This window comes from Chenopodium album, chromosome 27, assembly GCF_948465745.1.
Source record: "Chenopodium album chromosome 27, dcCheAlbu1.1, whole genome shotgun sequence".
Lineage (NCBI taxonomy): Eukaryota > Viridiplantae > Streptophyta > Magnoliopsida > Caryophyllales > Amaranthaceae > Chenopodium > Chenopodium album.
Window position 1 is genome coordinate 30,619,510 of NC_137860.1, and position 21,623 is coordinate 30,641,132.

A 21,623-nucleotide genomic window follows, 5' to 3' on the forward strand; every position below is an offset into this window, starting at 1 on the left:
TTTATCACCAAGTAATTCACGTAACGTTAATCAAAGGTAGTACTACATTTTCAATCACTATCAACCAACACACTTCACTTCACTATCCCGATATTATGAGCCCACCACTAATTAGGGAAAGATATGGCAGGCCAAAGTTGAAGAGAGTAAGGACATCCCAAATTATTTGGGCTTTTAAAAAAGTTATTATTTTGATGACAAATAACTTACAGAAGTCTTGCCACGAGTGAAGAACAAGAGAAAATGGACAAGTTCATAAAGATAAAGTGTGAAAATTATGTGTATTTTTAGTAGTCATTTTCTAACGCATGTTATGTGGTTATAGTTGTGTTCTTTGAATGCGAAGTTAAGGATTTAATGATTTAGGTTTATTTTGTGGTGCAAATGATGAGGGCCTCACACCTTTATTTGTGTTACTGTGGTAACGGGGATCCTTCTGTTTTTGGTTGAATGCGGATAAACACAAACCGACGGCGTAGTGTGAGCCAGAAATTGGGGCAATGGGGCTTACCTTTGACATGACCATTATCAAGTACGTAAGCATATATGTATAGATAAAACGGCGGAGAAGCTATAAGAATGCAGAGAATTGGAGTGGTGCGGGCGGTGTGGCTAATGAGTACTCTCTAGGGGTGCATATGGCGCTATGTCAATGTGGTTATAGGCAATAATATGAAGTGCATCACTGTAACAATTCTGCTAATGTGACTGAAACACATTCCTTTACAAACGACGTCAATTACTAAGTTGAGGATCATAAATGTGCTCAAAAAAAAAAAAAAAAAAAAAAAAAAAAAAAAAAAAAAAAAAAAAAAACGGGAAGGCAAAATAAACAAACTTGTAAGGAGCCAAAATCACACAGCTCATGTGACAAATTATTTGATGTGAAGAAAATAGGAAAGTCATGTTACACAAAATAATGGGCATTTTCATTGATATTTGCAAAATTATGCTATTCCTTTACATACATCCACAGGAACCGAACCGAACCTCACACTAAAAACTTCTATATTTGCTAATTAAACAAACCCCTATTCTCACATTACAATACCTCGAAAAAAAATTGCAGATATGCCACATTAGGTGACAATGCCTCAAATAAATAATATACACCTTTTACCTTTAATATACAGTGGGAGTACTACTTTTCTATACCCTGCTGCAAATATTGTATCAGATCATAGCCTGCAGTTGTCCACTTGTTATACGCATCGGTACATACACGGATCATGAAATTCGCTGCTTCACGTTCACTCATCTCAGGATGAAATCTTTTCCGTAGATTTCCAATGGGCTCACCCCTGCTGAAGCAAGGTAATCCACTGTCTGCCATCATAGCTACAGTGCTTATAATCCCATCCATATGGCGACGAGCAGCAAGATAGCCCTTAACACACAATCTGTAACAAAAACAATGCAAGGTTAGTAATGTTCAGATGATAAATTAATTAACTAGGAAGATTGTCTGTTTACTTACCCTACAAAAGTATGCCAAGTTTCACTTCTCATAGTCCCTGAAGGATCAAGCAATTGAGTCATCTCATGACTAAGCTTAAAATGAGCACTCTCAAAGCGCATGTTCCCTCCAGGAGACGTTTCAAGGATGAAACCAAAATCAATGTGAACAAGCCTTCCAGCACTGTGACAGCAAAATCAGAAATTAGCATTAATATTGCTACTTATGGTACATAATACGCATATATCCGAGCAAAACTAGTCATCACAGTAGTAGCATGATTTTGTAGAAAACTTGCAAGATAAAATTCAACTAATCTCAACAGCAACCAATATCATTTTCCATAATGAATATACCCTATTTGAAAGAGTATGAGAGTTCGGACTAGTTCTCAGTTCTCAAAACATAATTTACTCCATAACATTTAAGATGTCCAAATATCTGAGAAGTAAAATACTTTCCCCCAGCTCACGCCAACAAGGCAATAAGTTTAAGAGAATTACCTTAAATGGAACCAAAAGGCCACAGTCAAACAATAAACAGTAAATGAGGAAGCAGTAAAAACAACTACTATTAATCAAGCCTAGTGAACACACCTGTCAAAAAGTAGGTTTCCATTATGCCTATCTTTGGGTTGAAGTAGAAGACTGGCTACAGCATAACCAGCACTGCTAACAAGGAAGTTCTCCCGAGCAGCCTCAAAGCTGGGAGATCCAACTGGCCCATAATCTTGCTGAAATATCTCATACAAACCACCATCATTAATTTCACCCATCTGGCTTCTACTCCGCGTATTAGGCACAACCTGCGAGGATTGCGAATTGCAATTATAGTTTTAACAAGCAAATTGATAGAATAGCTCAAGAAAGTCCTAGCAAAGTATAAAACTATGTATTGAAAGAGCAAATCTATACCAGTCAAATCTATACAAATTAAAATAAAAGATACTTGAGCCAACATTGAACAGCAATATTTTTGCATCAAAATAAATGCCACCTACTATATGGGAATCCATATAGTAATGTAAAGCACCAGTGCTGACAAGTTTACCTCTATTATTCCTCTCTCAGGACCAGTTGGGAGAACTCCATAGGGGAAAAGATAAAGATTCAGTCCAGCAGCCTGGAAAATGTCTTTAAGAAGAGCAATCACTTGTAAAGCAAGAACATCTTGCCGGCAATCATCCCCAACCTAAAACAAAATGCCCATTTTACAAATTTATCACAAACGTTCAATCTACATACAGGAAGAGCAAAATAGCTACAGCAATCATAATCAAGAATGACTGAATAGCAAATGTCTGGGCACATTAACAATCTGATTATTTACTGCAAAAAAAAAAAAAATCAGTAGTAGTAAATTTTGATGTTTTACAACTAAAAATGTAAACTAGCAAATGAACGTTTGAACTATTTTACTGGGAAAATTTATATTTACTAATTCAGATCATCAGACCAGGTGGAAACTGTAAATTTTCTGCACAGTGCATCTAAATATATTCTGTATTCAGCAACCATGATATTTCCACGATCCTTTGGAAAACACGAATGATTCTTATTTTTTTGGCAGGCTCAACTTCTTGATGCATAATAACCAAAAGATCTCAAATGCTCTTGTGACAAGCACTTATACCAATAATGACACAGCTCATTTCAAAAATCCACACGTTCCATCTTCTAATGACAGGAAGTACTCAGACTCATCTAGATGACTAATTAAACCCGTATATAGGAAAGAATAGGTAACAGGACCCAACCAATAGCCAAGATAACCACAAAATGGTAGCATACCTTAAAAATACAAGCTTGAGGCTTCACGTCATTTGGACTCCCTTCTCTATCTACCACATTAAATGTGATCATGATAGGCACCTTTGCTGCTGACTGCAAAGGTATACCACTGTCAACCTGAATGCCCCTAACAAGCTTGTTGGGAGCAGTAGGCAGGTAGAGGTCATCTCCCTGCATCTCAATTAATTCTAGTTCCCTGTTACAAGAATACAGAACAGTTATAAAAACAGACAACAATTTTCAACACAAATTAATCAATGCCAATGCACAAGTACCTTCGTATACCAGCACGACGCTCCTCCTTTGGAAGTGGAAAGAGTTTACCAGATATAGATGTGACTTTATCAAAGAAATCAAATTCTCTCTTAAAAATATCTAGGGCTTTTGGGCTGAAACTATCAACAATTCTCTCCCTGACTTGTGGCAGTAGGGCCAGAAATGCACTATTCTGCCGACAGGACAAGAAATGTGTCAGCTTGAACTTAGCAACCATCAGAAAATTAAACTCCAATTAATCAGATGTCTATGCTTACGAATAAAAAATGAATGATTAAAGGAGAGCTGTAAAATCAATGACGGGAACAGGATTTTCCAATTAAGAAGAAGAAATAAAACAGTTGAGACATGTTCAAATGATAGAAATAAGCAAGACAGATTGTATCTACATGGTGAAACACAATGCATCAAAAAGAGAAACGGCAAAGAGTTGAATACCTAAGCAATGACACATTTTTCCACTCAATGAAGAAGCATCATAGCCAATAAAAATAAGTAATCAATATACATACTTCATTTCTTTTTAGAAGCATCACTTGATAAATAAGAAAGTTTCAATTTAGATGCATCACTTTCCTTATTAACTAATTAATTCTCTCAATCTCTCTCGTATCACCAAGCCCCATTTATCTATTTCTCTCTACCTCTCTCAACTCCAAAAATTAACTAGGAGTCCGTAAAAACCAATATGATACAACTAATGTAACCTCTCTACCTCTCTCTACACCTAATGTAACTAATGATTACAAATTAAGACTGAATTTAACTGACTAAACCTTACATATAATGATTAAACTTATTTTTCTGATTCAAACTTATTTATACTGAATAATACGAAGTAAATAATTACTTTTAAAGGTGAACTAAACAAGGCCTAAACCTTAAGAGAAAATTTGGGCATCAAGCAATCTAGAAAGCTATAGTCAAAGGGCAACACACCTAACACTTGATACTTGGTGGTTGGTGCTGAGAAAGTACTAAGGTAATTGGAAAGGGGATGAGATAAAAGCCCTATCCAATGTAAGTATACAGTAAGAAACACACTAACACATACTCCGTATAAAGGCCTATACATAAGATTATAAATCATAAAATGATGGGAAAAAGAAGGTGAAGGAAGCAGGAAAACCTTCTGACTGTCAGCCTCTTTACCCCCTTCTGGTTCACACGTCTCACCCTACATTATTGCATACTTCAGTTAGTTAACATAACATCATAAACACAGTTAGTGTTCATAATAGGAGAGAATAAGTACAAAGTTTATTGCAGGCACATATATTCCAACTTCCAGTACCTGTAAATGCCATATGAGGATGTGAGCAAAAATATCACTTCGTTGAGCAGCTCTGAGCAAGTATCCTTCAACTAACCTCTACAAGGCATAATTTTTTAATAGTTAATAAAATAAATAAAGACACATATTAAGCAAATGAATAAAAGGAATAACCAAGCAATTTCACCACAGGAAACTTAGGGCTGAATTACAGAATACAGAAGGTACAACAAAATCAAACCCAACAGAAAAACTTTGCCACACAATTAGCCAAAGAGATGCAACACAAAACGAAAACACAAAGAGTCTGGAAAGGTATTATCGTTCAAAGCTGTAATTTAATCAAATGTTTAGCTATAAATTCCAGGAAAAAAAAAAAAAAAATGAATCCAGTTTAAACATTAGAGCAATTCCAATGGCAAGCTAATTGGACAATAAGCTTGCCATGCCACATAAGGATATAAGCTAATTATCATTTTAGCTACTTTGATCTTTAATGGCTAGCTATTAGCTTAGTACATAAATAAACCCCACCTCCTTAATTAAGTTTTTATATTTCATTTTATTTATTTTATTTAAAAAAATAATGGCAAGTTTTTTTTTTTCCCAAGCAATTAGCTTGGCAAAGGCTTGGCCAAGCTAATTGCATTTTTTAGCTCCAATGGTCAAGCTAGTAGATTAGAATTATTTAATATTGCAAGCAAATTCTACCTACAACCATTGGAGTTGCTCTTACGAGTTATGCTCTACAGTCTATAAAGAAAAGAAGGCATGTAGGTGGACTAAATACTACACCAGTAATGCAATATTTACTCTTAGCTTCCTCTATCCAATCAATTAAAAATGACAATGAAAGTAGGTTAGCAGGAGAATGTAGCACTACACAAAACTGAATGGAGAACAAGGATCTTTGAGGATAATCCTGAATGATTATTTGTAGATCTATGCAGCAAAACCCATCGTTTTGGAAATAAGGCTATGATTTTGTTATTGTTTTTGTTATAGCTCATTTAAACAATAGTCCATGAAGTGGCTTTGTGTAGATATGATTCTTCGCTGACATCAGACGCTTTAATATGTCTTAAGACCAAAGCTCACACGGCCCACAGCAGCAAATAATCCAAGTCCCGTAGAACTTACAACTACATTATAGTTGAGCACTGGATATAAAAGGCCACATTTACATGGGTAGTGATCAATTTTACATAGAGGGTATGACAGCATAAAGGTGAACAGAAAACTCACCCCCTCATCATAACGGAGAGACTGCACTAGCTGAGGCATGAAAAATGTCACACATTGAGGAGGATAAGATTCTAAAACCCTCAGCACATAGGCCATCACACGTGGATGACCCTTATATGCAGGGGTTAGGAAGTCGAGAGCTTTTGTTACTGAGCAAGCAGCCCAATGAGGCAATTGTTGTAGCAACATCGAATTGTCATCAACTGCCTTTGGGGTGACAAAATATGAAAGTGCTTCAGGTATACATCGGAGCTCCAATATATGTGCCTGAAACAGAATACACAACAATCAATGAATAACAAGCTCAAAAAAGCTCATAAAAAGAAACAAAGAGACGGAGAAAAAAAAAACAAAAAAAAAAACCTACTACTTCCTCAATTTCATAAAAAAATTGCAACTCTTTATCCAAAAAGCTCACATTTTTAGTCAAAATGTGACAATTTAGTGTTTTTTTTTTTTTTGAAACAGAGGAAATGCTATTCAAAATTGGAAATCGTGCAAATAAATATGGGATGAAAAATTGAAATGATACCATTTCAGCATGTTCAAACATTTTTTTTGATACAGTAAAAGAATTTAAACCACGATCATTGACTCAAAAGCTCAAGACCATAGAGCCCATGGTTATAATTTTACCATACAGTGCATAGACATCAAAGTTCCCTTAGCAATTCCATTGCGTGCCAAACAGGACCTCACTTACCTCATCTTATCAAAACAAAACCAAAAACACAGCCCATGATGGGGATCCTGTTTTTGGCAAAATCTAGAACTTAATGTATAATCTCATTGAAGATATAACATTGAAATAATGTGTGTTTGTAAAATAGAACTAGAAGCGTAGATATGCTTCAAACTTGGAAGACCAATAATTTTTGTAGTCAGCCAATATGTGACACAATTTCCATACCATAACACCATTTGCCCATTTGGCATTTAGCTTGTCACTGAATTGTAATAGATTGTAAAGCATATGTTACAGGCCAATAAAGGCCAAACCAACTGATAGGACAGATGCCAATGTCAAGCCGCATGAACCAAAAACTTTTACTTCCTCTGTTTTTTTTATAGCAGTATAGCACCATATTCCTTTTCAGGAAGTTGCATATTAATTGCACCATTTCCCTATATGGCTATATGGTATGTTTTTCCACTTTTTGATTGCATTCACACACAAAATTCCTTACCTACCCTTTTTCACACGTGATAACAACCAATATTACCCCACTTTTTCTCTCTCTCAATTGTCTTTTTTCACATGGGCATTTTTGACATAGTCCATCTTTTACCCTTATTCTTAAATCCCGCGCCCCACATAAATGGTGCAATTAAAAAAAACAGAGGAAGTACATTACACAGAAACCGCCAATACAGCTATATCAACACTTTCTAAAGCAATCAAGCAGCCACCATTCAATATGCTTAGACCATGCTGTAACCCAAATATAGATGTCGCTCAACTAGCAAGACAAAGGTTCAAAATCTAGTTCAAATCCAGAGCAATAAACATGACTAAATAAACAAGAACACACCTGAACCAGCTGACTTATCTCAGCTTTCAAAGAGAGATTTGCAGGGAACCGTGACGCTAGTGACAAAGCAATTCGAGGATCCACTGAAAATGCAGTCCGGGCATACTCAACCCATTTTTCGGAGCTAATTTTAGGCCGGGTTGTGTAATCCCTAAAAATGCATATGAAACCAACAGAAAACCATTCAGAAAGCAATAACAGATCTTCAACTATCAACGTAGTAAGCAACTTACAAACAAAATGGAACAACTTAAGAAAAAAACAATACTTTGAATTAGTGGGTTGCGCCCAAACTTCAAGTCTGTCAGCTTCATGCTGGCACAACATCAGAAGTAAATGCTTCCGTTTTTCTCTCCCAACAACGTAGTTTTCCAGGCTACCCCAAACAGGATGAAAATGATCCCTCTGCAAGGAATAAAAAATAAATGAGATTTCAAATTACATGGAATACACAATGATGTATATTACATAGAACATATAAGTAGCTTTTCAGTGAAATATATGCTAAGAACAGCAATCATACCACCTCACCCAAAGAGCCCCCATTTTCACGTGCCTGTCCTTTTGGATCTGATGGAACACTATCCATTCGTTCATTCATAAGAAATTGGGCGAATGAAGTAACAGATTGTGCCTCACTTTGAGCAAAATTTTTACTTTTCGTGTCGTACCATTCTGGCTCATAAGAAAACCAGCCCAAACAAGCCCTGCACATAAATGTTCTCAAGTATAAGAATGATTTCTGTTGCAAATGAAGAAAGCTTATTGTAAGCAAATTGAAATCTCGTATATAGAAGCAATAATGATACTCAATGACGAAATACACCTGCAAATACCCTGACCTACATTCTTCCAATAAAAGCACTCCAAACATTTGTACCAAACAACCATCAATATTAGACATTTAAGAAAAAAGCCCCCCAACATATTTTTACCCTTTTTGTAATGCATTTAAGACTTGATAACCGTAGAAACGAAATGATGATTAATGACTAAATTACATCTGAAGTTTTGGGCACATCATGACATTTCATTTTTCTTTCAAGAATTATTCCACTAGAAATCTGATGACTTCAGGCATTATGTGTAGCAACTAAGGCATAGTTTCAAAAATATCAGGGATGTGCAAGAATCAGTAAAAACACATGACTAAATGAAGATCCTTTGGAAATTCTAGGCCTTAGAAACAATATTAAAGAAAAAATTAAAGCTTGGGCCAACAAGACCAAAAGTATGAAGTAAGATTGCTTTGTACAAAAAAACTACACCGGGGGTTTCTTTTCAAACAGCCAAATAGGCAAATACATGAACTGGAATTTAGACAATTGTCTTCAGTAATACCATAAGAGAAAATTCACTGAAAGGAAATCACCTATATATCCGATCTTCCAGCAGCTGAAGGCCTGTTCTGAAGTTCTGCAAATTACCTTGTGATTGGCAAGAACAATACTTTAGCCCAAGAAGCATTAGAGTGAAAAATGTACCCATAGCAACAGGATGCCGTGAAAACCTCCAGGGAAGTTTGGTAGTTCCTTGAAACATCCTACCAAAGAGAAGCATCTGTTCGACACTATTATGTCGAACTACCTACATGATTCATAAAGTATCAAAGAAAATTTGTGAGTATCCAACTTTATCAAACTGATACAGGCAGTACAGACCAAGCTGCAGAATCTTCTACTTAATGACATTGCTAAGTAATACGCAGGAGAAAACACTAGGTTTCCAAAGGTTGACCACAACAAAAAATAATACAGTACCAATGTGTGCAACGATTGTTACACTGCAAGGCACAAACAGTATATGCTTTGTGCAGGAAAAAGCTATAAAGCAGTTTTAAAATGCCCAAAAAAAAGGGAAAAAAAAAAACTTCAAAGTCAAGCAAAAACTCCAACCTCAAATCGATCAATTAAAAATCCAAGCCATAGTCTATGAGCCATTATTTGTTCCACAGGATCTTTTTCAGGAGCAGCTTCTGGCTCTCCTGCAGAAAGGTGAGGTCGCAATCTAGCAGACGGCCCAGAACACTTGGCATCAGATGCAAAAAGGCCTCTTTTTGTATCAATTGTCCATAACCATGCATCCACAAGTTCTGCGAGGACTAAACAGCCTAATTGCGGCGCAGCTGAAACCAACCATGTCCACACAAAAACTGCAGTTTCCATAGCATCAGGGGTACAAATGTAGGCTGGACACCAGCATAGAAGTCGTAATAGTTGCGAGAAGTACTCTGCACTAGTTTTTGAATCAGAACCCTGAAGAGATGACCCACAATATACGAAGAATGAGGACTACTTAAGCACATAAAGAATCAGTAAACATCTCAAAATGATGAATGTATCAAGCATACCAAATTTGAGAGGAGCAAAGCAGTTGCTTGTGAACATGCTTCACGAAATGCTGTTTTCTCCACTGTTCCACCTTTCTCTGCAATGTTGACAAATTGCTGAAGCAGATGCACAAACTTTTGGAGCAGGATTTCATTGAATGAATCATTCTCAGCTGATGGCTGAGAAGAAACACTGGATCGCAACCTTTGAAGTCCAAAACCTATACCAAAGCCTGTTTGTGCACCGGATTGAAATCCACCAATGCTATTATATAGTCTTCTCATTCCAGCAATTTCTCCAGCAAATTTGGACTTCACAGCAGCACTGGTAACCCCAGTACTAAGCACCTCCAGGCTAATGGCTTCTGTCAAGATGAAATTTTCCCCAGAAGCTGCAGCTGCAGCAGCCATGACTGCTGGAATATTTGCAGTTCTTGCGCCAGTCCAACAGTTGTTTTTACCAGTGCCTATGCGTATCTCGGTTAATAAGGAAACAACATCCGTAGTAGGCTGTGCTCTCTCAGCTGAATTTGGTTTGCAAAGCTTTTCCTGTAAATTTATGGAATAATTTAACAAAAGGTTATCTGGAATTAAGACCTTTCAGCAAATACAGAAGAATCAGCAAAGATGCATTATAGAGACTTGAATCCCTCTTGACCTACAGCAGAAAAATAACACAGCGCTAAAAGATACGACGGGCTTAGAACATTCAGAAAAACTAAAAAAGGATTAACCAATTCAATAATGCATATGTTTGCCTCATTGCCTGTGCAAAGATATACAAAAGGTTTAAGCTACAAGGACAAGAAGAGCATAATTTTTAGATTAATTAAGATATTTATCTCTAGCAATGTCACCACAACAGTTCTTTTATATTGTAAGAGCATTGTCGCAACTGTAGGGTCACCTTCCCACACAAAGCCAAAGCCTCATGAGAAGGAAAAAGGTATTGAAAAAATATACAGTAATTGATTGTACCCAAGGTTGAGTTTCAAATGGCAAGACAGTCCAACGATGTCTTACAACATCAAAACCCAATCCATAGTTTGCCTATTTCTCTCTTAGGGCTGGCATAAATTTTCCCTTTGTAAGGGTGGAGGATAGGTGGAAATTAGATGTCCAGGAAACCAGCAGAACTTCATAAGTTTATTAGCTGGAAAAAAAATTAAAAATTAAAAACAATATGTAGCCCATTTTTGACAAAGTTAAAAGGGGCACTAATTTTAGAGGGAATTGCTTCGGCTTTTAGTGATGGACCAAACCAAATGTCAAGTCGGACTTTCTATATTATTATTCCTTTCTTTGTTGTAATGTGATCCCTAATTTATACTCCATCCATCCCAGAAAATCTGACACTGTCAACATTGCACACATGCAAATGCACTACTTTCACTTTATTTTTATAAAATTAAATATTAATGAAAATTATTTTAAACATTGTTTTATAAAACTTTATATTAACACCTATCTGACAGCATATTTTATGATAAATTATGTTTTATTATGTATGAATAGTGAAAAAAGTCCAACGCCCAGATATTCTGGGACGGAGGGAGTACAAATTAAAACTTTTGCCCAAGTTAGCTCGAATTCCAACTTCACTCCCAATAAATTAGAAGAAAAAACAAACCTCGAACCCCCACTCACCCACCCTTTTTGTCAAGGATTGGACTTCGGAGGTTGAAATAAGGTTTCATAATATATGAGACTGTCTTCTTTTCTTCCCTTTACATAATTAGACATGACTGAAAAGCTAAAGCAAAAGCACCAGTTTTCTGGAAATAAAGGAGGTCTAAAATTCCTAAAAAAAAAAAGTAAAAAGGGAAATCACCAGATAATGACCCAAAGATTAGGCTGTGAACAGTGTTGAAATTTACTACATTAATAAAAATATTAGAAGAACAAAGAGGACATCCAACCTGAAGAAGACCCTGGGCAGTACATGGAGCATAGGAAAGTGATATAATAATCCATTCTCTTACTACCCTCTGAAACAATGATCGGATCGCAGCAGTACAGGCAGGATCATTGACTAGTGAAGAAGACGTGTCAATATTGACAGAGTACAGTAGCCAATCCATACATGATGAATTCCAAAGGATCTGCAAAGTTATTACTATCAAATTTCACTGAGAAAGAGTAAAAAAAAAAAAAAAAAAAAAAAAAATCACCTCCATTGTACAAGGTTAACTAATGTATAAGAGTAAATAAATTACCTGTGGAAACCTGTCTCTAAGTTGAACCAGCAGGTTAACAGATATATCCCTGACATGCTCTTCCCTCTGGGACATGGCTTTAATAAGAAAAGAAGCATGCACTGAGAGAGTTGAGTCTCTAATATCAGCTTTATCACCAAAATCAGATATTCGGTCCTCCTAAAATATAAGATTTAGACAATTAGACTTGAATGTTTAAGCAGGAAAAGATCCCTGATTACCTCTTTCTCAATTTTACTCCACTCTCCCTTCTTAATCCAAATAATAATAAATTGACTAAGAAGTATAGATATATAAAGTAACTGTCCAAAACATATCAATCTTACCCAATTCTACAATCCAGACTCTAGGAAGATTTTTTACAAAAATATAAGAACAACAACAACAGAGATACGTTGACAGTGGAATAACAAAGAGAATCAATAAGAAAATGGAAAATGAAATATTATAGAGAATCATTAAAGAAGATTACCAGCCATGATACAGCTGTTTCAAATGCCTTGTGGACAGTAGCGGTCAAACACTGAAAAACAGCAGGTGCAAGATTTGGTGTTTTCAAATATTCAAACACACAACTGAAGGCGCTTCTAGAAGCCGTTAACTCAGAATCACCGTTAAGAATACCTCCATTGCTGCTGAAGCGTATGATCTCTAAGAATGCCACAGCAAGCAAATACGTAGCTTTCACTCCTGAAAGCAATTTAATAGTAAAAAAAAAAATAAAAAAATTAAAAAATTAAAAATTAAAAAAATAAAAAATAAAATAAAAATATAAATAAAGAAAAGAAAACTTCATTAAGACCTCATATTGTCACATTGTCACAGAAGAAGACTCATGGGAAAAGATACAGGGAGATGAGGGCTACCAAGCAACATAAGTAGAGTAGTAGACAGACCACTTATTATATTAGCAAGGTCTTTTCAAAAAGTTTTAGAGCCAAAAAGTTCTGTAATTAGTGATCAGAAAATAAGAATGTTTGGCAATTCCATGAACCATCACTCCATCATTGCCTCCGTTACTATAATAAAAAGGGAGGGGAGGTACTCAGACTTCTGAAGGAGAAATGATTCAATGTGATTACAGGAAACTATCTGATCTTGATGTTTGAGAATTGTCAATTTGTCAATTGTCATTCACTAAATAAATATGAAGTAGTATTACTGAACCTGAAATTGTACTCATTGCTCCAGCATCAACTCGTCCCCCTAATGCAGCAGAAAGAGCATTTCTTTGGGTCACAGCAGCCTTTTCATTACCACTTCCATGACGGCTACCAGGATTGTGAAGAGCATTAAGTTCAAATTCATCTTCGAGCCACTTGACAGAACTTACAACCTGAATTAAAGACATAAAACATAAACATTTAATTTTATTTAGCTTATGTTGATAAAAATAAAAACTAATAATTTCTAGATGAAAAAAGTATATATCAGCAACAAAGAGAGAGCATAACATAAAAAAGACAGGCATTCTCATATCACCAAACACATTAACAAATTGACCCACTTGCTTTGCATCTCCACAGCTGAGCAACTGTTAAAAGCCCCAGCCACCTAAGCTATAAAGACACTTAATAGATAATACTACGTAACTAATTCTGCTCCACTGTAAGGCTTCCCTTCTAACTACAGACACCACATATTGCCATTGAAACATTCTACAATGAAATCTTCTTCACCTTGGACCCTCCAAATCTGATAAATGAAACCTGCAGCAACTCCAAGATTCAAAGAAAGACTTAGGACTCTCCACATGCGTCCTAATATTGTTTATTACTCCACCTCACAGTGTAAGAAGATGACAGAATTCCAAACTTTCAACACATTTATCGTTGAAAAGTCAACAGTTAGACAGTTCAAGAAGCATTTTTCAGATGTCCCAAAAAAAAAAATAAAAAAAAAAAATAATTAAAAAAAAAAAAAAGAAGAAGAAGAAGAAGATGTCCACCACAAACTTCTTAGAACGCTTTGGTTCCCGCAGTGGGGGGAAGGGAGGTGCAAAGAACCTCGATAGATTTCCCTTTGTTTGAATGATATTTAGCTTGGGTAGCATGGAAGTAAAGGAGATCAAGTTCTCCTTTTCATCAACAAAATCCTATCAATGCAGATCAGGAAGGAAAAGGCAACTCCCCAGTCCCCCACCCCATCTTTTCCTGAATTATTTTCGCTATGCCAATAAAAATAAATAATATAAAAATAAATAAACAAGACTCCTTCCATTTGTCCTCATACTAATATATTCAACCCAACATAGTATACTACTTAAATATTTGGACCGAACATAAAGCAAGACATCATGACCTTCCCTCATAGTCTAACATAAAGGTGATTAATAAAAATAAGAAGTCAATGGAAAAGAAGAGAAACCAAGCCACAACTCAAGACAAATGATTATCTATAAAAAAACATACAACTCCAAAGTCCATTGTTTTTTTTTTTTTTTTTTCAAAAATAAAAAAAAACCCCCAAACAAACCACAAAATAAAAAGCAAATATACATTCAAAACTGGAGAAAATGTTTTGTCTGCTCATCATGAAACCATTTTGTAGCAATTTATGTTAGCTAGGGTAGGTTGCATGAATATGGAACTCCTCAAACCCTGCCTATGGGAAACCCAGAACTGGTTATAACTATTGCACATCAGTACAAAGGAGGTGATACTCATAACAGCAAACTAAAAATAACATACGTTTTTCAAAACCCGATATAACAAAGAATGCTATTGTCGCACAAAATCAAACCTCAAACACTCCACACTCAGACTCATCCTTCAGAGTCCATAGCAACTAAATAGGTATCTTCCCTTGCTAAAGGCGTAAATTTAAAAGTCTACCAAAATACACCAGAAGACTTACACAACGCACAAAGCCCCAGTAGAACGAAGGGAAAATATTTATTAAAAAATAAAGCATATATGCAAACTCCTAGTTTGTAATCAACTTACAAGCGGCGGAGTAGCTTGAGCAATTTGCTGTATAGCTGATGCCCATTGACTATTCCACAAGTACGGTCCATCGACAGCTTGAAGTTGTATAGTACTCATGCTTCCAACACCACTCAGTCCAGTAGAGACAGGCTTTGAAGGAACCTGATTTCTTTGAATGGGAGGTGCCAGTCCAAACAGAGCAATGTAGAACCACAAGTTGCGAAACAATTTCAAAAGTGAAGGCTCAATAATGGCAATTGGGTCAAAATCCAAACATATTTCTGCAACAGCAGGCATTAGAGGTCCCAGAAAGTCAGCTCCGCTCCTGGAAACAGTTATGATTGCAGCCTTTTAAAACATATATTTATAAACATACACACATAGTCCCAGCCAAAGGCAAATGTCTACTATCATCTAACACATTCTGTTCTCAACGTTCACTTTCACTCCTTCATTCAACTTGTTCTAGTCCACCATTAAGAACCTAAAATTAATTTTAGGGGATAGTATACCAAAAGGATTTAAAGATACTATACTCAATACTGGTTTTAAATTAAGAAAAAAAAAATAAATAAATAAAACATTACCTTCCACCTTTAGATTCTGCAGCCAAACCTACATCTGAGCATAATGAGAGCAGACGGTGACGATAGTCAGACCGCAATTTAATTTCTGTAAGACCTTGTGCAATTAATAGAAACGCTGCAGGAAGAGTCTAATAGAAAACCAGTGAGCAAGCCAAAACCTAAACAATTCAGCAGACAAACTTTAGAAATATTACATCTATAAACATACCTCAACACGCTCTGTCGTAGCCTCCTGTGCCATTGTTTTGCTATCAGCAGATCCTACATTTGACAATTTACCCAGATAACTTCTTGTCATCAAAACAACAGTTTCTCGGTAGGATTTCTCAAAGCCTAAGCTGGCTAATCGAGCAGCAGCATCAAGAAGCTGCAGCAATAACAAGTCATAAGCAATTAATATTGACGATTAGAAACATATCCATGCAATTTAACATCAGGTTAACTGAGACAAAATATTAGTTGACGTACACGGAGCCGCAATAAGCCAGGAGTTGAAGCTTCACCCTCCTCCAAGCTTTCAACTAGTAAAGGCAATATCATGTCAACTATTTCTGGCTTTTTGACATAAACATTTAAGTCAGCCAGCAATCGGATAACATTCAGCTGAATTGTTGGAACAGCAGCATTTTCTTTCGTGCCCTGAATACAAGTCAAATTATATAAGCTAGAATAGATACATGGATAAAGGAGTTACAGTACTAAGAGCATAGTAAATGAAACCATAAAAAGTAGCTGCATAAAAACAACAAAGCACCATGAATTTAAACAAATAAAAATTGAGAGATTCTAACAGCTCTTCAACAACATATGCAAGTAGTCTTATACTCTTTCCACACAGGAAGATACACAAGTCACGGTGAATTTATAGCACAAATGACCATCATCTTTTGTCAGTATTACTTTCAGAATATTCATGATACATTGGTAAGAGGTAAAAAAAACAGGTTCATCAAAGATAAGACACAGCCTCTATCTACTGAGCAAACAATAATGTTGGTCCCACTCCCCTTCATCACCACCCCTCAGCAGCCATAAGATATACTATCGCCATTTCTAATAGATCTTAACATTTACTATTTGCACAAAAAATATGGTTACTAAAGAAAGAGTGTTGATGTAGAGAGTGAGTGTAAGAAAAAGGCGGATAATGTAAGAAGTGTAAATAGAAGGGTAGGTGTAAGAAAAAGGTTAAAATTTTGTGGTGAAAGAGGGGTAACAATGTAACATAGTAAAGAAACTTTTCAAAACTGGAATAAAGTGAAGGGTTAAGAACTTTAAGAAAAAGAAAAAACAGAAAGTGTTGATAGCTTTCGGAGACAGAAATTAAATCATAAGATCGTTTGTTCACCCCAAAAATTTGCTATATTACCTATATGGACATGAACAGGAAACTGAGTAGCAACATTAATAAAGGGAAGTGACCAAATGAGTAGCATTTCTTAGACATCTACCGTAGAGTATTAATTTACCGTCTGTAACATATACGCCTTCTTGTTGGTAGGTGTAAAGAAAATTATTATTCTATTGAGGGAGGAATCAGTTGCCAAGAAGAGGAAAAGGAAGCTAATAGATCAAAAGTTTATAATAATCATTTAACATTCTGATGCATTTCTCTTGAAACAAAAAAACATTAACCTTTCAGGTACTGGTATCAAAGTCTGCCAACATGGATCCTTCACTTGAAATCTAGCACATATTACTAGCCAAAGCCCTAAATACATTTCTACAGGAAGCAAACCCCTATTCAAGCTACATACACAAACAACCACCCACTACTGATGTAGGTTAATCCCTCTTTTCCTCTTTCTGATTCACGATTCAGTCTACACAGGCAATCTTGGACAAAGTGATCTTTTTCCTCACTTCGACAAGCCATCATAGCACTGCCCTTAAGAAGACAATCACAAATATTGATGGGAGACCTTCGACAGCATAACCAAAGATCACCAATCGTTTCCTTAAGTCCGACTGTAACAAATTAAACATATCTTTGTTATCTCACATGCCTGTTGTAATCACAAGGGATTGATAAAATCAGTGATCATATTTTAACCCTCTTAGACATCATTTTGGTTGAATGCCCAAGAAAGCAAAAGACAAGGTGGATATTCTTTTGTCAAAATAGAATGTTTGTCCATTCTTACAACAAACATAAACCTCAAATTAAAGTTTTATAAGGCAACATACGTGTAACAAGAGCATTCTATTTTTAATCACCATAACAGTACTCCAATAACTAGGTCTTCTATTCTATAATATATAAGTGGAAGTTAAGATGACTCTGGATCGTGCCGGGTTGTGCCTCATGCCAGACCCACGTGCTTTGGAGTTAGTAAGGCCCGGCCAACGGCTTGGCCCACGAGTTTCGTGCCGGTCGGGCCGAAGTTTTCAAAAGGTTGGCCCGTGCACGGCCAGGCCCATGTGCCATCGTGCCGGGTCGAGCTGGGCTTATGTGCCTAAGCAAAATTGCATTGATTTTAGCATGCTTTGTCGTGCCAGGCCCAATCGTGCCGTGCCTTATCGTGCTTTCTCCCAAATAAAGGCGGCCCACGGCCCACATGCACAATAACGCACCATGTCGGGCCTACATCGTGCTTGTGCCATACTTTTTTCGTGCTAGGCCATGGGAAGGGATAAATGAAGGTCCCTTTAAAATTAAGAAAAGGGATGTGAAATTCTTTCTGTTACCTCTTTCTTAGTTTTAAAGGGGGTATAGAATAGCATAAACAAACATCCAAGAAGTATAATATTTGTTCAATTTCAAAGTCAAAATTCATTAAAAAGCTGCAACATTTATGTTGCTACATTAGAAATTGGTTAGCTTAACATTAACCAGCATAGTCATAAAAGCAAAAACAAAATGATGGCACAAATATTAAAAATCAGCTAGTAAAGATCCTAAATAAATAGCCTGAATGGCAGTACCGCAGTACATTTCACATGCATCTGCATTTGGATGCAAGTAAACAAATTAGGTCATGCAAGAAAATAACTATGCCCTTGTCACCTAAAGCAAAAGCCGCAAAATATGCAGTACAACTAACCTCTTCATCATAGTCATTTCTCCCACGGATACTGGTAGCTAGGCCCAAGATGAAAGTGTCAACAGGAGCTCGGTCCTTACTCCAGCCAAATTCAACAATCTCACAGCATGTTCTGAGGACACTCTCGAACATAGCTCCCTGACTACTGCCCCAGGTGTCTGCCTGTCCAGAATATAAACATCACTACAAACTACAGTGAAAAAGATTTAAATTTAGCTGATGAAATTTGAGTTACCTGTGCACAAGCAGTAAGCACCAAAGGTTTAAGACGAATCAACAAAACTCGCAGCAGTTGTCCACCACGAGCTGTTGCTATCTGAGAAACTCCAGAGAGCAAATAGCTGAAATGATCTTCACAAAGTCTGAGCTTCCTCCAAACAGAAAGTAGACAGGCTTCTGCACCATCTATCATCAATGCAAGGGTCTCAAGCAACAACCTCTTTGTCGATTTCACATCACAATCAAGCGAAGTGAGACATTTTATTTTCAATCTAGCTGCAGCTCGATAAGCAGATAATTTGGCATTTATTCGAGCTTTCAAAGTTTGACCATTTTCTGTCCAATCCCTCTTCCTTAACTGCCAATAAGGTAAAAACAATCCAGTTAACACAACATTACACCAAACATCAACAGTAACCCAACAATTCCAATGAGTATCACACCTAGGACAGGTAAGGATGGTTCATAACCTTTTACTTGGCCAATTAACACAAACGTACTTATTTTAAGACACCAAAAAATGCCAAATTAAATACTTCAATAAAGAGTTGCAAGATGTAAGATTGTTATGGTATTCTTTGCAACAGCTTAAAAAGATTTGTACATCGACCAACTCAAGTGAGAGGGGGGGGGGGGGTGTTGGGGGTTGGGGGGTGTCAAAGAAGAAGGTCTCATTTCATAGTAAGTGTGTACGTTTGCTGAGCCGTCCATGAGTTGAAAAGGTTCATATTAATGCAACAAAACATTTTATTCAATCCCTTTTTCTTCGTTCATGAATTAGAAAATTGAAAATCTTTCATTGCCCTTGAAATAAGATAATATATCATAAATACTCGATAACCAACTTATTAACTTCAACATCTACACTTATCACTCATTCCTAACAAGATACATAAAATATCTTTGAACTCTAGCATTTAGCAACAAAGCATCGATTTAGAGATTATTTCAGTGCAAACCATACCTTTAAAAAGGCGGACGATGACTGAAGTTGCCTCTTTGCCACTAACCGCACTTGCTCTAAAAGCCTATGATCAACCTCAACTTTATTATCCAAGATAAAACCAACCAATTTAAACAAAATCTCCTGCTTCTCTAAGCTCTCTACAGATTCTTCTTCAAAATTGGCCACCTGCCTTCGAACAAGAACTTCACCATCCATATTCGAGGCAATGCTGCTCACCCCATTCATCTCAGACACACGAGACGAAGCTGTGCTCACAGCATCATCAACCACAACCCGTGAACCACCACCAGACGACATAGAGAGGTGTCCATGATCATTCATAGGACTCGGGCTATCATGAGGGTGAAAATAATTCAAACTCGCCGGAGAACTCTGAAACGACGAAGTTCCTGATGCAACATTAACATCCCTAGGAGAGCTAGGATAAACAACAGCAGGCACATGTTCTATTAACAAATTGATCAATTTCTCTGCATCCGGCCTCGAAACAGGCGGACAATTCTCTGACAACGACGTTAAAAACGCCTTACAAATCTTCGAATCATCGGAATTACTACCATCATTGCTATAAGCATTATTAAAAGCAGAAATAACAATCTCTCCTAAGAATCCGGCAACCTCATCAGAGAACTCCTCCGACAATTCAGCGGCATTAACAACGTAACGAAAGAAATCGGAGTAAAACGAAGAAATTGAATCATTACCAAATGACTGAGGCCAAAAAGACAGCCGAAATGACGATGAAATTGATCGAAGAAACTCAACAACAACATCTCGAGGACGATTATCGGGAAGATTAGGGCACTGCGAGAGAAACCTAGCGACGGCAAGAACAGCATTGAGCTGAGATCGAGAAATTCTCGGCGATCCAGACGACGGAGACTCATATGAAGGACAACGACCACAAATCCAACCAAGTTTCTCCTTAAATTGCTCCGGATTCTTCGCAATCAAGTCGCAAAGCTCGGTTAATGCTTCCATTGAAGATTCTGCAAAGATTAACCTAGAAATTGGTGCAAAATTGGGGGAAAATTGTTAGGGTTGATAGCAAAGATCAAAGGAATTGGATCGCATGAATGAAATTGGGGGAAAATGCGGAGGAATGAGCTAGGGTTTAGGGAGAAGAGATTGATGAGAGAATTGAAGAAGGTGAGGTCATTTTCATGGCGTTAAGGTATGGCAGTTTTCTGCCATTGTTTTATGGTTTTGGTTTTTGGGGAGGAGGGAAAAAATGGAGGAGAGAGAAAGAAGGGAGGAGGGAGAAAGTGTTGTTAAAATGAAAGCACGATATGATATGAGTTAACGACTTGGATTACTTCCTTAATTTGTATATGACACGTTGTAAGAAAGTGGGATAATTATAAGAGTATGAAATACAAATCGAGATTAAATCTCATCTACATCATATTGTTTGATAATTCATACGGCTAGTTTAAGTTTTTTTTGTAAAGTTAGTAACGGATTGAGAACGTGGTATATGTATAACGAGTATAAATGGGAATTGAAAGAAGGTAATAAAATAAAACTCTTTAATACAAATATTATGATATATAAAAAATAAATTTAAAAGATAATTATTGAGTGTTATAATCTAATTTATTTTTTTTTTAATAAATTTATACTGCAATTTGCACATATGAAATATTGGTATTTTATCGAAAATAAAACTCTAAATCAATAATTTTACCTCCAAATGTTGTTGTCTTATAACCTGGCTCTTTATATTACCTCCGCTTCTTATTACTCGCAACAAATTCCTTTT

At 36.5% G+C, this 21,623-nt stretch overlaps 1 protein-coding gene across 2 annotated transcripts; it reads right to left on the bottom strand.

The window, feature by feature from the left end:
* Positions 1–911: 911 nt before the first annotated feature.
* LOC145621477 (phosphatidylinositol 4-kinase alpha 1-like) lies at positions 912–21,173 on the bottom strand. 2 transcript variants are annotated; one of them, XM_081676212.1, is made up of 26 exons: positions 19,859–21,173; positions 18,911–19,252; positions 18,676–18,837; positions 16,100–16,270; positions 15,840–15,998; positions 15,632–15,759; positions 15,063–15,369; positions 13,285–13,453; positions 12,590–12,807; positions 12,118–12,276; positions 11,821–12,003; positions 9,923–10,450; positions 9,468–9,827; positions 8,945–9,159; positions 8,099–8,279; positions 7,841–7,977; positions 7,573–7,723; positions 6,041–6,307; positions 4,817–4,894; positions 4,652–4,699; positions 3,522–3,694; positions 3,247–3,442; positions 2,507–2,647; positions 2,053–2,261; positions 1,478–1,639; positions 912–1,400 (listed from the first exon to the last, which is right to left on the bottom strand). In XM_081676212.1, the coding sequence occupies exons 1-26, from the start codon at positions 20,840–20,842 to the stop codon at positions 1,142–1,144; spliced, it is 6,087 nt and encodes a 2,028-aa protein (XP_081532338.1). In that variant the 5' UTR covers positions 20,843–21,173; the 3' UTR covers positions 912–1,141. The 2 variants fall into 2 exon arrangements, with proteins under 2 accessions (XP_081532338.1, XP_081532337.1); XM_081676211.1 differs by having other exon boundaries at positions 8,096–8,279.
* Between the last annotated feature and the right edge of the window lie 450 nt (positions 21,174–21,623).

Excerpts from the sequence above, each read along its gene's own strand:
- LOC145621477 (XM_081676211.1), bottom strand. The coding sequence starts at position 20,842 with ATGGAAGCATTAACCGAGCTTTGCGACTTGATTGCGAAGAATCCGGAG. Across the intron at positions 18,838-18,910 it reads TGCTTACTGCTTGTGCACAG|GCAGACACCTGGGGCAGTAG; the intron begins GTAACTCAAATT and ends TATTCTGGACAG. Across the intron at positions 15,760-15,839 it reads CTACGACAGAGCGTGTTGAG|ACTCTTCCTGCAGCGTTTCT; the intron begins GTATGTTTATAG and ends GTTTTCTATTAG.